This window comes from Lagopus leucura, unplaced genomic scaffold (assembly GCF_019238085.1).
Source record: "Lagopus leucura isolate 7727_CA_CO unplaced genomic scaffold, USGS_WTPT01 Super-Scaffold_100016, whole genome shotgun sequence".
Classification (NCBI taxonomy): Eukaryota; Metazoa; Chordata; class Aves; order Galliformes; family Phasianidae; genus Lagopus; species Lagopus leucura.
The window spans coordinates 582,593-599,497 of NW_024962270.1; the positions used below are offsets into that span (position 1 = coordinate 582,593).

General features: G+C 56.3%; 1 protein-coding gene across 6 annotated transcripts in view; it reads right to left on the bottom strand.

Annotated features, from left to right (window-relative positions):
- Positions 1–16,559, bottom strand: part of DLG3 (discs large MAGUK scaffold protein 3) — a 55,773-nt gene extending 39,214 nt beyond the window's left edge. For 3 of the 6 annotated variants that reach the window (XM_042876346.1, XM_042876344.1, XM_042876343.1), the window contains exons 1-6: positions 16,489–16,559; positions 15,872–16,012; positions 15,477–15,768; positions 14,697–14,828; positions 12,000–12,118; positions 11,041–11,184 (exon numbers count right to left, since the gene is read on the bottom strand). In XM_042876346.1, coding sequence (XP_042732280.1) covers positions 11,041–11,184; positions 12,000–12,118; positions 14,697–14,828; positions 15,477–15,723 — 642 coding nt within the window. In that variant the 5' untranslated portion in view covers positions 15,724–15,768; positions 15,872–16,012; positions 16,489–16,559. Of the gene's footprint in view, positions 1–2,037; positions 2,365–11,040; positions 11,185–11,999; positions 12,119–14,696; positions 14,829–15,476; positions 15,769–15,871; positions 16,013–16,488 lie in introns of those variants that run through there. The other 3 variants (XM_042876347.1, XM_042876348.1, XM_042876349.1) reach the window with 3 other exon arrangements.
- Between the last annotated feature and the right edge of the window lie 346 nt (positions 16,560–16,905).

Consider the following 16,905-nt stretch of genomic DNA (forward strand, 5'->3'; position numbering starts at 1 on the left):
ATGGCTACACGCCGTGGGGCTGCACACGGGCTCCATGAGGACGTGTGATGTCAGTGAGCATGCAGCACCATACGCAGCACTGAGCACGTTCCCTGTGTCACAGCATCTGCACATGCGGCCGCGCTGGCACATGCACTGGGTGCAAGAAAGGGGAGAAAAAGGACTGAGAGCGGGGAAGGTCCCAGGGAGGAGAGCAGGTCCTGGCTGCTGGGGAAGCCTCCTGGCTCTGCCTCCCACCTCTGCTGCTGGAAGTGCTTCCAGGGACAGGGACACCACTTAAAGGGGCAGCTTGGAGGCGGCAGATTGCCTCTCCCCACTGCTCTCAGGGTATGGATCAGAAGGGGAGCATGGCCGAGCTTTGCTCAATGCATACATCTGCTACACACCAGGGAGCGTCCTGTGTGCTCTGACACAGGCAGTGCACACAGCACACACGACGTGGTACACACGCAGACCCCACTATGCTCACACAGCCTCACGCGCTGGCATCCTCCGTCACTGGCAATGCAGCGAGGAGGCACTGATTCCTTCATCTCAGTGCTAAAGCTGAGTAGAGGTCCCCCAGTGTGGACCCAGGGCTCGGTGGCAGCACCACAAAGAGACAATGCTTTCCCTTCCACCATTGCAGCACACGACAGCTCCCCTGCCCAGCGCCGCGCAGTGCTGCAGCTGCCACCGCCTCCCCTGCAATCATCCCTGGGCCAGATCTTCCCTGCAAGCGGGAGGGGAGCATCCGGCTCCAGTTCCCTGCTCCTGCCCAGGAATGGATGCTCTGCACTGGATGCTCTGCACTGGACAGAGCAAAGCAAAGAGATAGCAAAGGGAAGCTGAAAAGCATTGGCCAGGAATCAGCAGGCGAGAGAGAGACGAGGCTGATTTTGATGCAAAGAGTGGCAGAGAAGCAGAGAGAAGCAGGAGAGGGCTGATAGGAAGGTGCTGGGGTTTGGGGGCTCTTTGTAAATGTCTCCTGAGCTTATCAGCCTGGAATCAGATTATTTCGACCAGAGCTACAGACTGAGACAGTAATGAAGAAAAACACGGGAAGGGAAGCAGGAGGCTGTGCCTTCCAAGGGGAAAGGAAGAGAGAATTCCCATTGATTCCTGTGTGCCTGCCTGCCTCGGCGTCTTGAAATAATAATTAGAAGGATCAATAAGAAATCATGTGAGGTTTAAAGATAATGAATGAAAGGAGCAGAAGAAGCAAACTGAAATGCCTTTCTCTAAAGCACAGTAAATTGTTTTTCAGGCAGGGTCTAGCCTCCATTTTAATGCTTTGCAAACAGCTCCAACCATTTTCTAAGCTTGCTTGTGGGTTCAAAACAAGACTGGTCTCTCCATTTAGAGGAGAAACACAGGCTGGGAACGGGTCCTGGAGGAGAACACTAATAAAATGAACGAGTGTGGGAAGAAATGGAGGCAGTGAAATGGGGCAGAAAGCACACAGCATGCTGGCGACCAGAGAAGGGTTACGTAATAATCTTTGGGAGCGGGGACGTAGCAGCAGAGTGAGGAAACCACAACTCAACGGCAAGCGGGTGCCAGTCCATGAGCCCACGAGGCTGCTTGGTGGCAGCGTGCCCCTCACCTGCAGAGTGCAACACCACGGGACACCCTCAATGGTACCAAGGCTCCAGGCAACGGCACTGTAAGCAGCAAGGATGGCAGGTGGGTGCCCCAGATCCGTTCTACCTGCTACCTGCCCTGTGCCAGGCAAGACCCAGCCGTGCTCCGTCCCAGCCGTGCCCCAGAGATGCTCTCCAGCACACAATACCTACGTTAGGTGGGATCGCAGCACTCGGCCTGAGTGATGGAAATAGCCAACCAAAGCAATGATGATGGCCAATCCGAGCGATGATGATGATGGCCAACCCGAGTGATGATGATGATGGCCACTGACCGCAATAACGACGGTGTTCACAATCCAATATGCCAGCATCGCTCACCACGACCCCACTGCTCCTTAGAGGACCCCCCAGCAGCCATCCACCCCACTCCATCCAAAGTGCCAAGGAACCGCAACGTGCTGCCGGCCCGTACCTGCTCGTACCAGTCGCGGCTCGAACACGTGCACTCGGGCCACCAGCCCGGGCCGCTCCCGTTCACCTTGGGCGCGCTCTTCCCCGGTGGCGGCGGCGGAGGCTTCAATGCAGCGGCATCGCGGGCAGGGGGCCCCAGCTTGGCCTTACCGCGGGCAGCAGGAGCGGCCCCCCCCGGTGCCGGCAGGGTCTGAGAGCCGTAGCCACCGTAGCCGTACTGCTCGTGCTGCCACTCGCCGTAGGAGGGAGGCTCCATGCGCCGCAGGGCCGCCATCCGCGTCACCTCGTAGCACTCGGGGCACTTGCAGCAGTGGTGGTGCTTGTGCATCGCTGCCCTCACACCATAGAGCCGGCAGGGTGGGAGGGAGGGAGGGAGCGGGAGGCGGCGCGGAGGGATGCGCGCAGGGAGACAGGGAGGGAGGGATGCTCGGGGGGCGGCAGCAGCCCCCGCCCCGCGCCAGGCGCGCCCCCGGCCCCGAGAAGCAGGAGGGGTTACGGAGCAGGGAGGCTCCGCGGCGTCGCGCCGCTCACTCCCGGGGCGGTTCAGTCCCTGCGCGGGGCTCCGCTCCGCTCGGCTGCATGGGGCGGCTAGGCACGGTCCGGTTCGGCGCGGTTCAGCCCGGTCCGGCGCGTCGCGGCTCGGGAGCGCGGAGCGCGGCACCTGCGGCGGCGCGGAGCATCCTCCGCCTCTCCCCGCCGCTCCCCGCCAATCTGCGCCGCGGAGCCTCCGCGCACCGCCCCGCACCGCCGCCCCCGGAGCGCCGCCGGGGAAAGGCGGGGGATGAGGGGCAGCGCGGCCGGGGGTTCCCGCAACCGAAGGGCAGTTTCTACTCCGGCAGCAGTGCCAAAACCCGCCCGCAAGACGCCGTGCCGTGCAGCCCCACGGCCTGCTCAGCCCCGCTTCGTGCCCCGCTGCTCCCCAGCACCTCGTGCTTGTGGGAATCCAGAAACCCTTTGCTCAACAGTTTCCTGTCTTGCTTGCAGCTGTCCTCACCCCATCCCCATCCCCTGCTCTGCACACTCAGGTGCATCCCCACATCAGCTCTCATCCCGCTGTGCTCTGTTACTGTGCACTCCTGCACCGCACCCTGAAGTTGCTGCCTGTGAGCCCCTTTTTGGGGTGTAGAAACACCTAGGGCTTTCGCTGGGCCTTCCAACTACTTCTGTCAGAGGATGGTAAGAGCAGAGTGTTTGAGGCTGCTGAAATCCTCACTTGTGCAGAAGGGCATCTCAGTGGTTCCACGCCTCTGGCACAAAAGATCAGAAGAGAGTCACTCTCACAACTCAAAGGGCAGAAAGGAAGACCACTGCAGAAAACCTTATCTGACTCATTAAGGAAAAGCTGAGCCTGGCCTTCTAATTATTAACAGCTGTAATAAGATCCGTGTTGTTCCAGGAGCCCTGAGTCCTCACTGTGCGGTGCAGTCCGTCCTCCCCAGCACTGGCTGCAATTCACTGCCTCTGGGCTGCCCAAGTTGCCTCTGTTACAGCGTGGATGCTACAGTCATATGCTGCTCCTGATGACACGGAGCTGTGACATGTTCACACTGAAGTCCCCTGGCTCTAAGCTTAGGACAGCTGTAAGGGGCAGGGGACTGCTATACACAGACCACAGCAAGCCTTGTAGGAATGGGCAGGCGGTCAGCAACTGCTGCCTGAGCATTGAGGGACAAAGTCCATCTTGGCTACCCAGAACCTCTGAGATCTGGGTCACTCCAGCATTAGGGATGTGCTCAGAATGTGCACGCTGCCCTGCTCCTGATGTGGCTCTGTTCACTCAGTCCTGCAGTGAGGACAGGTAAGGACATAGGCTTTCACTTAGAGGAGAGAGTGTGAAAGCAAAGGACGAGACCTGGTAGGGAAAAATGCTTTAATAAGAACTGAAATAAACAATTAAGAGAAGCACTGGCTCTGTTTTTTCCCTAGCAAGTCCATGCCTGCACCTCCTGCTTCCTCCCCCAGCTCACTTATCTATAGGTATCCCATTGCCACGTACAGACAGAGGCCCCATACTTCCCTTGAGCCTCACGGAGTCCTCCCCATCTTGCACCTCCCCGCCTGCTTTTCCTGCTTTATCTCTGTTCTGTCCTTGGTGCAAGGGTTGCTTCATTCCTCCTCATTTATGATGAGCCACACATGTCATCTGCCAGCCCCAACCAAGAGGATTATAATCCTGGTTGCTGCCTGCACTGCTCCCTGAAGCACCGTGTGGGGCTCAGGATGTGTTACCAGGCTCATGAGGAGGTCGGTGTGGGGCCAAATGCACTTCAAGGAACCCAAGCACTCTCCAACCCACTCTCCTCTTCCTACCAAAGCCTGCCCGTCTTATTTAAATGTGGCTTTGGCAGCTGCTCTTTTTTTCAGGTGCTAATTTCAGCAAAGCATCAAGAAATCCCAGAGCTGGTGCTATTTACACGGCACGAAGGTGGCGCGGCTTTAGTGGGAGCTGCCGGCATCTCAGCCCCTGCCATCACTTCCTTCCTCTCACACGAAGTCCTGCGGGAAGAGGAAGGCAAGTGTGAGGGATGGGCACCGACCACTGCAAGGTCAGCGTGAAAGAAGGGATTGGAGCCAGCTCAGAAGGGTTTGGTTCACCTGCAGCTTTCCTAGGAATGGAGGATGCTTGCAGTGTGCTGTGCCCCCAGCGCGACAGCCGCTGCTCCAAAGCCATGCGCTAGCTAGAGCATAGGGGCTAATGGAAGGTATCACCCTTGTAACGCTGTGGAGGATGGGATCCTGAGCTCTCAGCGCTCTTGGCACAGTTGCCAAACAAATTAATTCTCCTCCAGGGCAAAACTGTTTTCATTTTATTAATGAGCGCTGATCCACTGCCCAGTGCCACAATTCCATCTCCTCTCTTGTGGCAGCAACTTCACGAGGCTCTTCGATCAGCACCAAGAGCCACCTTCCGCAGTTGCAATCACAGCAAATGAGCTATGAAATATTCCCTGCTGTGCTGATGGTGCTGAGCACCACAGCTTCATGCCGGGGACCAACAGTAGGTCCCCATGGAACAGCCTGAGTTCTCTTTGTGCAGAGGCTCCGTTTAGCAGCAAGCAATTGCAGTGGACATGGTGCATGGACACAGCCGCTCTGCTCAGCTCCTGCCCTGAAGCTCACACTCCTGCTCACAGGGCAGAGGGCTTTGGGGTGGTCTGCAATGCATAGCCACAGGGGAATCATATCATGCATTTCAGAGCTAAACTGCAGTTTTAAGAGTCAAAGGCACAGCTGGAAGCCCATAAAAACAGGGAAAAGGCCCTTACCTCGAATTAAATATTAACATGACTCAGTTCTGCACAGGCATGGCAATAAAGCACTGCCACGTCCCATGGGCTCCGGGTGCCCACTTGCATTGTCCCTGTAACCAGGGGGTCAGGGCGGTCAGCCATCCAGGGTAGCAGCGTTCATTTGGGGTACGTGGGAACCCGGCAGTGACCAGAGCCAGGCCCGATGAACGGCAGGTGGTCGACCGCCCCGGCTCGGCCCTACATTTCTGCACCGCCGCGTCCCCTTTAAGGGAGCGAGTGCAGCTCGGAGTTTCTGAATGGCTTTCCCCGCCCCCCGCCCGCCTGCCCGCCGCTCAGCCAATCAGCGGCCGTGCCGCAGGGCCGCAGCCGGCTCATGGGCCTCTCTTAAAGGCGCAGTGTCTCTTTTAAACTCTTCCCCTCCGCCGCCTGCACGCAAAGAGCAGAAAGGAGTGTTTAGGAAGCCCTGAGGTGACCTTGAAACGTGCGCCCATGCGTGGGGCAGACAGAAGGTGCAGCTCAGCTGCACAGAGGCACGGATGCACTGACAGACAGCCGTGTGTCAGCACTGACCCACCTGGCACAAGCCCGGGGTGACAGGTGACTCTCCCCACCTGCAGGCTGGGACACAGCAGCTCAGGTCCCAGGGTCTGGCTGTTGTGGGAGGCTCATGGATGGGTGACAGCAGAGAACTGGGACAGAGGCTCTATTGCCACACTCTTGCACCAAAGCAGCCCCACGAACACACTCCTACAGCTCCAAAAAGGCACAAAACCTCCCTGCAAAAACACCATGAGAGAGCTTACGAAACACGTCCCTGCATGCATGGGACACAGCAACATGGCACGCAGGGACCTGATGGCATCAGTGATGATGCCGCTCAGGAGCAGGCTGTGCCTCCCTAGCACCTCAGTGCATCTTCCCCTTGGCTGCTTTATGCAAACTCTCCTGCATATGATCTGCAGGAACCTGGCTGCAAAGTGACCCAGTCTAAAAATGACCCTGAAAGGGGAAGAGACATGTGGCAGGACATGGCTGTGATGCTGGCAGAGCTGAGCCCAGCTCCGGGCACGCACAGGTGGGTGCCTGATGGTGAGGCTGGACACAATGCTCTGTATGCCAGTGCTGCGGGCACCAGAATGCCTGAGCTGTGCCAGCCCTGAGAGCTATCTAGGCCACAGAGCACAGGGGTCCTCTGCCTGAATCTCAATGCTTGGAATGATTTCTTAGGTGCAAAGCCAGCAAAGTTCTTGCACGATGCTGAATGCTTGCAGGCTGCGTGGTTACAACGGGTGCTGGAGTGAATCCGTGCATCCCTGCAGCAGAGCTCTGGGTTGGCCTGAAACCATCGCTGCAGCCACGTGTGGTACAACCACTTCGGAGCAGGCAGAGCAGTGCAAGAGGCAGCAGCACGTAGCAGAAAGCCTTAAAACAGGGTCACACTCAGATTCACAAAAGGGACGATTCCCAAACCTGCACTCATCCACTGCCCTCATTCCCCTGCAGATTCCCCTATCTCCTACAAAAGCCACAGATAATGGACCTCTCAGCACAGCTCAGAGCTTATCCTCCAAATCCCAAAGACTAAAAACCCTCCTGAGCAGTTATCACGGCTGCTCTATTTATAACAGCACTGGTGATGCCTCTTTCACCACCATTCTGATTCCATCCTTCCCGACACCGTTAAGATGCAACAACATTTTCAAGGCTCCAGCTAGGAAGCAGCTGGCCTACCAGGCTCTGCCTTCCAGCCCGGTTTGTTCCTTTGACAAAATGGAGAGGGGAGCCCATTTGCTTTGCAGAAACACACCTGATTCATAATCGGCCTCCAGAGACCAGCATCAAAGGTGCTTCAGTCCCCATGCTGCTCGGGTGGTCTCAGCTCCTGCTTTCAGAGCTAAGCCCTGGGAAAGCTTGAATCCCAATGCTTACATAATGCCAGGAGCCCTGCTCTGAGGAGGTCAATGAAGCACGGATCTGGAAAGATGGACTCAGAGAGCAGCTGAGTGATGAAAGCATGGCTGTCTATGGGACAGCCCCAGCACTGCACGCACTTGTACTATTACCAAACAAAATAACTGCCAAACAGCAACGATGACTTGAATGAATGGACAGACCAACAGCCCCATCCCCAGCAGAACCCTCCTGTGCTGCAGAGCCAGAAAAGCCTTACAGCCTGCTGTGGATCTTCCTTTTGCCACTGGTTTTAGACAGAAAGTCCCTGAATAGAGCAGGAACAGATGGCTCCACGTGATCTGTGTTTGACAGGCTGGTGGCTCCATCAAATTCATCTTTTGCTAAAGCTGTACATCGAGCTGAGAGAACTGAAGTCTAAGCATCTCCTTGTTCTGCAGCAAGAATAGCAAGAGCCTCTAGTAAAGCTGAAGCCATTCAACCCCAAAATGTCCACCGAAGTGACAGCTCTCCCTGACACAGCCCGTGCTGAAATCCCCTTTTCACAGCAGCATCCTCCAGACACGGGCAGCGGCTGCCCAGCTGGGTGTCTGTGCTGCAAGGGCTGATGTGCATGGCTGAGTGACAGCAGACGGATGGACAGACAGATGGACATCCTCAGTGCTTTGGCATTCGAGGGGAAGCAGACAAGCGTGGTGGTGCTGATGGGGCAGCCCCCAAGCTGGGGGTCAGGGCAGACACGTGCATCTTCTTCAGCACTGAGAACAGCAGGGAGGAGAGCCTGCATGGCTAGGCCACGTCCTCCCTGCGATGGCAGAAGGAGACATTCTTGGCCTTTGCCAAAACAGCCTCCAGCTGGCACACGGGGGCACACTCCCATGCACCCACAGCTGGGTGAGAGGCAGCACCTCCGCGGGCAAGGTTTCCCATCCACCGGCAATGCAGAAGCACACGAGGCACAACCGCTTGCTGAAGCAGCTCCTCCTTCACTCTGAGAGCTGCTGGCACTCAGCATCGCCTGTTGGGATCGGCATCGCCGTGCGGGGAGGGACGCGCAGGGCAGGCTGCGGTGGCACGGTGACAGAGATGAAGTCAGAGCGGCTCCGTGAGGGGCCGAGCAGCGCTCCCTCGCAGGCGCAGCGTTTCTGCTCATCAACGGTATTGTTCCTCCTGCATTCATCGCTCCAGCTGGCTGCTCTCTGCTCCCCGAGCCGGGAGAGGGGGGTGGGAGGGTGAGGATGGTGCTTTCAAAGAGACGAAGCCTTCCTGCCACCCCCTGGGCGCAGGCGAGCAGCGCTGCAGGAGCAGCCTCGGGTTCCCCGCACTGAAGCCCCAAAAACTAAAGCAGAGAAAGGCTGACGCGGAGGATTTGGCTGATAAAACCCCACAGAGCGTGCAGGATTGTGCATCCACAGGGTGTTGCAACTATCCGCATCCCTCTGCGGGCTGAACATCGCTTTCCCATGGAGGGATGGCTTCAGCCCCCGAAGCACACCGACGTTCTGTGTGCCGGTCCTGCTTCCTGAGCAGCAGCCATTTGCACGGCACGGGGCTGCTCGGAGTGCACGGGGCTGTGCCAGCAGACAGAACATTTCCTGTTCCTGGAAGCATTGGTGCAGACAGGCCATTCGTTTCTCGTGCGCCTTCCTGGCTAAGGCAGGTTACAGTGACTTCCACTCTGCCATCACCACCGCAGGCAGGGGAGAGGCTGGAGCCAGGACAACAGAAAACTTATTTACAATGATGGATGCAGTAAGAGAAGCAGGCAAGACACGCCAGCTTGTCTCCGTGCCTCTTCTCAGCTGTGAGATATCCACTGGAGCCCTTGCTCGTGGGCTGATAGCACAAGGGATGCAGCTGCTCTGCCCTGCCTTGGCGCCCAAGTGCCCTATTATCATTGATTATAATCTATTATAAAAGCTTCCTCCGTTCTTCTGAGTGCCATTTGCAACTCAAGTGCTTTAGAAATACAGCACCAAAAGCCAGGAACAAGAAGCCACCAAATAGCTGGGCAGGAGTTGGGTGTGGAGGGTCATCCAGTCCCATGACATCCTGCATACAGGGATGCAGGACAAAGCGGGTCTTCAGCAATAATGATGATGTTCAGATGAGGACAGCTGAGGGATGGGGCTCATCTCCATGGCCAACCTTTCACCTCCCAGCTTGGGATGTTTTCAGTTCAGTTGTGCCCTTGGAGAGGAGCAGCTCCGAGCAAGCACTGCTCCGAGCTTCCAGCACTGCTTGGTCCCTGTGCCCACGCGAGCTGCCCCATGGACAGAAGAGCCCCAAGCACGGCCAAGCACTGCACAGCAACATCCCAAAGGTCTTCCCTCCAGGCCCCTGCTCTGCACCCATCCAGGTTGGGAAGGAAAAAGTGTGGGTGTGAGTGCTCTGGCTGAAGGCGCCCATCACCCCAACCTGACCCCAGACAAGGAGAAGGTTGAAAAGAAAAGGAATACTTCAGAAAAGAATGACAGGAACGATTTCAGGGCTGGAACAACACTGAGTGAGTGAGGAAGCCAATCTGTTTAGTTTATCTAAGGGAAAGTTAAGAGGGAACGCAGACGCATCTATAAATACCGACATGTTGGGAACAGTTCTGATTGCTGCGGCCCTTTATCCTGGCAAACAAAGGCAGCAAAACCTCCTGGGGCTGGGAGCTAAAGAGAGAGGAATCCAGGCTAGCAGTAAGGTGCACATTTTTAATGGAAAGGATAAATAACCATCAGGAGAGCCGGATTATCACACAGCAGATTCCCCACCATGTCTCAAAATCAAGGGGAGGTGTCTGCATCTCAGCCAGGTGTGTGAGGCTGAATGCTGTGCTTGTAGATTCTTGCCCCACATCCAGGAGTGCAGCCCAGGGACACCAGGGTGGAACACAAAGAGGAAGGCTCCATTTGAAATCCCAGTGGATGAAGTAATAAAAGCAGGTGAATTGCCAGCATATGCAAAGTTTTTACTGCCGAGACCACCACCAAGGGTGGGCTGATTGCAGACTGCACCTCTTGTCTCCATTTAATCACAGTCCCCAATATTCCAGCACTGGTAAGGATTTGGTGAGTGAAGACGCAGAGAGGAGGGAGAGGAAAAGGAGAAATTCAACAGTAAGGAAAAAAAAAAATGGGGCATCACCCATTTTATTGCAGTCTAAAGTGAGAAGGGAAACATTTAGAACGGGAAGAAAAGCAGCAGTGTGATTTTCACATTTAAAATAATTTGGAAGAAGAATCCAAGCTAGCAAACAAGGACTGATTAAAGCTGTGCCAAGAAAAACAAAGCCTTCGTGTTATTTTACGTCTGGTGAGCTCCATCCATCACAGCCACTCCATCCCTCCCTAAAGGCTCAGAGTGCATTTTGCCCTTCACTCGTCCCTACAACCAACATCAGGAATGGAGCCCATGCGACGCGCTCACACCAGGAGGGAGCTGAGATTTACGACCCACATCCAGATAGATGGCAAACAGCAGAGAAATGCTCCTGGTATGCTGAGGAATGGACCTGCCATCGAGGAGCTTGGAGAAAAAGGTGAAAATACACGAGGTGGGAGTAAGATGGAGATATTTGGGGACGGGGCTGGGAGGATTTCCATCCTGCGCCACGTCCATCTGCCTTCCCACCGCTGACACTGGACCACACGAGCGCTGAAGCGCGGGGATGCTGTTAGTGTTATTGCCACGCTTCCCAGCCTGAGCATCACCGCCCCAATGGGAAGAGCCCAAGGAAACGCCAGCCCCAGGCACCTTCCCAGCCCCATCCCGCAGTGCTATGGGCACGCAGCCCCGGTGCTGTCCCCGTGGTGGCAGCCGGTGGCCGGGTGGGACGCGGTGCGGGGGCTCACCTGTGGCAGGGCACTGCGGGAGCCCAGCACCAGGCTGCAGACGCTGGTCGGTGCCTCCGTCCGGCGTGCTGTCACCCTCACCAGCCTTGGGGGAGTCCCCGGTGTCACCGCCAGCAGCCTTTGCTCACCATCCTGGGCTCGTGGCTGCAATGAGACCCGGGACATAGAGGTGGGTAGGGGAGGGCTGCGAGCCCCTGGGATGCATACAGGGCAGGGAGACCCCGCTGTTGGCCTGAGGGTGGATGATTTTAGGTCCCTTCCAATTCAACCCATTCTATATTCCAGCAGTGTGAGATGTCTCCGTGCATCTCTTTGGGGAAAGAAGGAGGGATGTGATGGTGTCCGTGTGCTTGGGCAGGCGGACCGCACTGCTGAGAAAGGGTCTCTTGCAGCCCCAGAAAACTAAATAGGATCCTGGTGTCTGTAGCTACAGAAATAAGTCGTAAACCCGCTGAAAACTGATCCAATGCCATAGACCAGATCCGGAGCTGCGAGGTAAGGATTGGAGCAGGCCTGGAAAAGCAAAACTGCCCCTACCCCATCAAGGCAATTCAATTTGCTTTTGTGCCTGTGAGACAACTCGGAGCCTACTGCTCAGTCGCTGCCTCTCTGCCTGGTATCACTTAAAAGACTGTTGGAAATTAAAGAGAATGCAAATAAGAGACGTGGAAGTTATCAGAGAACTGGAAAAAATCCTGAAAAAGGAAACTTGAAAGGCCTAACTTCAGTTATCAAAAGCAGCTTGCAAGGTAGCTCAATCAGAGCCCCAGTAACCCACAGCAGAAAGCAGAGCTAGAGCTGAAGTCATTTGCATTAGGAATAATTCAATTAACGCTTATGAATGAGAGATGTTGCCTAATTATTTAGGCAAGCTGTGACAGAGGAGGTGTGGAAACACGCTGCTGGCATGGGAGCTGATGCCAACCTGTCCCCTTTGCAGGGAACGGAGTGGCTCTTACCTCGGGGGGGCTGTGGGGCTCTCTGGGACTGAGGTGCTGGGCTGTGCCACGATGCACTGCTGGGCTGGGAGGCTGCAGGGGTGCTGAGCGCAGTGTGAAGTCGTAGAATTCGTGGATATCTGCAAAACAGCACAAGAAACATCATCAGGATTGGGCAGAAAGCGTAGTGCCAGTGCCCTGCATTGGGTGCAGGGTCTGCAAGTGCCCCCTCCCAACTCTGCCAGGAGCATCTTCCCCTCTCTGTCTGACCCACGGGGCACTGCAGGAAGCAGTGGGGCTGCTGCACTTCCCAATGGAAACATGCAGCAGCCCCAGCCCAATGCTGCAGGAGCAGCAAATCTCACATCGCTGTGTTTAAGTGTTTAATTTCAGAAGGGAAACTACAGAAAAAGTGAGAAGATCTTCAGAAAGAAACTGGAAAGGGTGACAAAGAGGGTGGGAAGCAGCAAAGCCTATTTAGAGGCTCTGCATCGTGACATCAGAGCACGCGTGCAGCGTCAATTGGTGGATGTTACATGGCAAGGAGGAAAAAAGGAGGAAAGCACTGCAGGAAAGGGGGCTTTGAATGGGAAAAGGTATGCTCCTAAATAGCTGAAACCGTGTTCAAGTGAGAAAACCAGAAAGGATGGTAAATGCTGCCAGGTTAAATGTACCACGCCAAGAGGTCGGCTGAGGGGGTTTGGTGGATGACTTGCATGCAGCATGGCAGAGTCATAAATCCTGACAGCACACGGGAGACTGGAGGCGGTCAGGGCTGCGGGGCCAGAAAGGGGCTGGGCGGAAAGAAGCACTCAGAGGGAGGAAAGCCACAGCAGGGAAAACAAATTCATTTTCTGTGTTCGCTGCAGAGGAGCCTGGGGAGCTCCTCCGGTTTACTGGGCATGGTGGGGATGGGATGGAGCGGGTGGGTTTAAGTGGTGTTTTCCAACCTTAATGGTTCTGTGATACTTTGATTCTGCAGCAGCCCCAAAGGGAACCAAAGGCTCCAGAGAGTTTGTCAAACCATCTTTAACAGATTTTCCAGAATCTGGTGCTTAGCAAAGGGTGCCCTGCAAGAAACCCAGCGGCCAGAGGAAGAGAAAGGAGGGGTGCACAGATGCCAGTCCCCAGGTGCACCTCTGGTGGCAAAGGCTGCCCCTGAAGTTGTCAGCCCTGAGGTTACAGCCAATGTTCATCCCACAGCCGGACAGACAGACTTTGTTTTTGTGCAAAAACATCTCTCCCTCTGCTTATGAAAATAGTGCTTGCGTAACAGGGCTCCTGGCTGCGTGGATTACACTTGGAATGCACCAGAGTTCCCGAAAATGAACACAGGATTTGGATGGCTTCCATCACAGGAGAACACCACTGCTGGTGTCCCTATCTGAGGCAGGAATGTCACAGTGGGGCAATGGGGAGCCTTGGGGACGGGGTGCTGGGAAGCCCCACGTTCCACCTTACAGGCTGGTGCCCGTTTGTTGGCAGTGTAAATCCCCTCTGAATCCAGTAAGGAAGAACAACTCTTAACACTTTCCTCCTAGGCTCCCTGCATCAAACTGATGAACCTTTTGTTAGGATGCAAGAGGCTGTAGGGGAAGGCTGGGGGGGAACAGCGTCCAGCAGAGCACAGCCACAGCAACACAGCACCCAGCCCCATGCACTATGCATCCCCAACAGCCCAGGAGCAGAGTCTGAGTTCACAAAGCAGCTTATTTCTAAAGAAGTGCCCTGGAGGCCCCACCCCTTGCATTTTTCATGTGGAACAACATGTGAAGCACCGTGCCATTTGGCACTTTCAGTAGCTCTGCTACCAGTAAACACGCTTTGGTGCTCAAGCTTAACATACGTCTTAGGAGAGCATTACCTGCAGGAGCACAAGTTGAAGATGACTGTGTATCAGCCTCATGTGTTTGCCTAACTGTGCCTCCCCCCCCCCCAAAAAAAAAAAAACCAACCAAGCAGGTGCTGCTAAGAGCACAGGAGAGAACAGAGGCAGCAGCACCCTGTGCCATGGGAAGGGGAGCACAGGTGCAAGCGTAGGCGCAGCACACCCTGCAAACACCCTGACCCAGCCCTGCAGCTCCAAGCAAACTCCCGAGGTACAGCAGCCCACTGGGAGAAGGGTGGGTGAAAAGCAGATGGAATAGGAGCACTTTGCCCTCCACACGTCAGTGTCACTCATCCCTGTGTGCCCATGGGGATGGGGCTGAGGACACCGAGTGGTCCACGTGTGAGCAGTGAGCTGCAGCATCACGCAGGGCTGCACAAGGACAGAGGAATTCACAAACAACGCACTCAAGGGACGGGGGAGGAAGCAATTAATGCAAATTCCTCGTTAGGTAAACACATCAAGTGAAAGCTGGCTCTGTCCCGGGAACTAATATCCTGCTCAACCAGTTGAAAAGGTCACCAGCAACCGAGCGGCACTCCCTGGTGTTGGTGTTGACAGGACAGTGGACCGCTGTGCCACCTCCCTCCATGTGACACCAAGCACAGACCTGACCCTTCCAGCTTTATTCTCCCCACATCACTTCTGTGCTCTAATGCACAAATCCTCTGCTTTGTGCCTTTATTGCAGCCTTGGTTACACTGGGATCATCTCTGACATAGCTCCAACATTTATGTCCTAAGAGAAACCACGCAGCCAGGAGTGGGTCTGCTCCAGCCAGGAGCACCCATTGACTGCAATGCCCCAGAGAACAGCAGGAAGGGGCTTACCCAGCAGAGCCTGGAATAGTTCACTTTGGAAGATGTGTGAGATCTTTCCAATGGAGGCTTTCAGCTCCTGTTCCTCTGGGGAGCGCAGGGTGCTTTGGTATCTCGTCAGGATTTCCACTGCCCGTTCGGTGTCTGCAGAGGGGACACAGGAATAACACAGCATTAATGCTGGGAGATGGACAGAAATCCTCTAGGAAAGCTTGAGCGCACCCTTGAGTGCACCAAGCTCATCCATGCAATGCCTTCATTGCTCTGGACTTTTAAGAGCTGGACAGATGCCAAAGCAGCTTTTCTATGCAAGTGTCCATGCAGGCAGCCCAAGAACCACTGCTACCTCCCATACAGAGGAGTTTTTGGGAGCTGGACACATCCCCATTGCACAGGGCTGTGTGACCCCTAGCAACACGTGCTCTGCCACGCAGGGCCAGACGGTCACAGCAGAGATGAGCAGAGTGGGCTGTGCAAGTGGGGCAGCTGCAAAGACATTGCAAACAGCTCAGCTCCAGGGGCAGAAAAACTTGCAGTTCTACAAGGTGAAGGGTGAGAAGCCTTAAGTCAGGGGGAAATGCAGCCGGGAAGGAGGGATGCTGGCCAGGAGGCTGCTGTGACCGAGATCCCCAGAACTGCAGGACAACCTCAGCTTTAAAGCAATGGGGCTATGAGCTCCCTGCACCAGGATAGCTCTGCTTTTTTCTGGCCAACTCAGTTCCATAGCTGGGCAAAATCCAGCACCAACCCCAGATGTGACCCATTACAGATGGGTGGGGAGCTCCCACGGACCTTGAGCCCGTCCCAGCCCTACTGCTGAATATTTCCCTTTGTCACCCCAGCAGTCCACAGACAAAGGGAGTCTGTGTGAGGCGGCGGGGGAGGCGTCCCGCTGCTGTTGGAGGCTCATCTTTTGACCCAGGAACTCATGCAGAAAGGATGGTCCTGCTTGTCTCGGGGCTCTCGGCGGGGAATTCAGGTCACCAAACAAGGGGGTCTGTGTCTGCCAGGGCGCGTGCCACCTGCTGTCCCGACTCATTCTGCTGGGGTCCTGCCTGTGTCACCAGGCCACACTGACTCATCTCTGGAGCAGAAGAGAAAGGAGCCAGGGGAAGCATGAATCGCTCCTGCTCAGAGCTAGGCTCCGCAGCAGCTTTGGGAAGAACAGGGACTTTCCAGGACTCCACCTTCACTGAGCTTTACAGGCATTCCAGCCCCATATTGGTACCGAGGACTTTTTTCTCTGCAGCATCAGACAACGGCTCCAGCCAATGCCCAGCATCCTGTGAGTCATCTTCATCGCTCATCCCTGACCTCATCAGCAGAGCCTAAAGAAGCAGGTGGAGAACTACAGCCACCACACTGAGACACAGACTGGACAAGGTGTGACCATCCCACCCAGCCTGAGCTGTGCAGGAAGAGCAGCAGGCATCCTGCTGGCCCTCATGGTGGGTGACTCAGGAACAGGGAGCTCCGGCCCTGCATACCAAACCCAGAGGACAGCCTGAGCATCACAGCACCTGTAGGAGCGCACCCCTCTTACAGAGGGTCCCTCCTCACCTGACCCACACACCTCCCTACCCACACAGCACCCCATAGCCAACTGCTACAAGGACGCACCCCACGTTCCCGGGGAGGGCACACAGCCGGACACCCCGCTCCACAGCTCTCCATCCTGCGGGAGCCGCAGCCGCTATCCCAGCACAGCCCGCTCACGGTACGGCGGGGCGGACACTTGTTGAGCTCTGCGGGTCGCGGTTCCCGGAGCTGCGGGCGGGGCGGGGCAGGGCTGGGCTCTCCTTACCTTCCCTGCGGATCATCGCTCCGCCGTGGCCGGCGGCCGCTCCGCTCGGTGCCAACCCACGAGCGGCCGAGCCGCCGCCTGCCCCGCCCAGCAGGAACCGTGCTAAGAGCCGCCCCCACCCGCCCCCACCCCCACCCCCGCTCCTCCCCCCGCAGCGCCCCGCAACCCTTCCAGCACCGGGCCGTTTCGCTGCGAGTTTTCCCCCCCACTCCAGCTATCGGTAGCCTCGGGCCGGCCCGGTTCGGCGCCCCGCAGCTGGTCCGCTCCCCGTGGCGGAGGACCCCGCTCAGAAGATGCCTCAGCTCCCCCCGCCCCGACGGCGCTTCCCCACGCCGGCACTAGGTGGCACGGATACACCGCGTATCGCTGCTTTGCCCCGAGCTGGGAAGGAAAAACTGAAAAGGGGAGAGGAAAGAG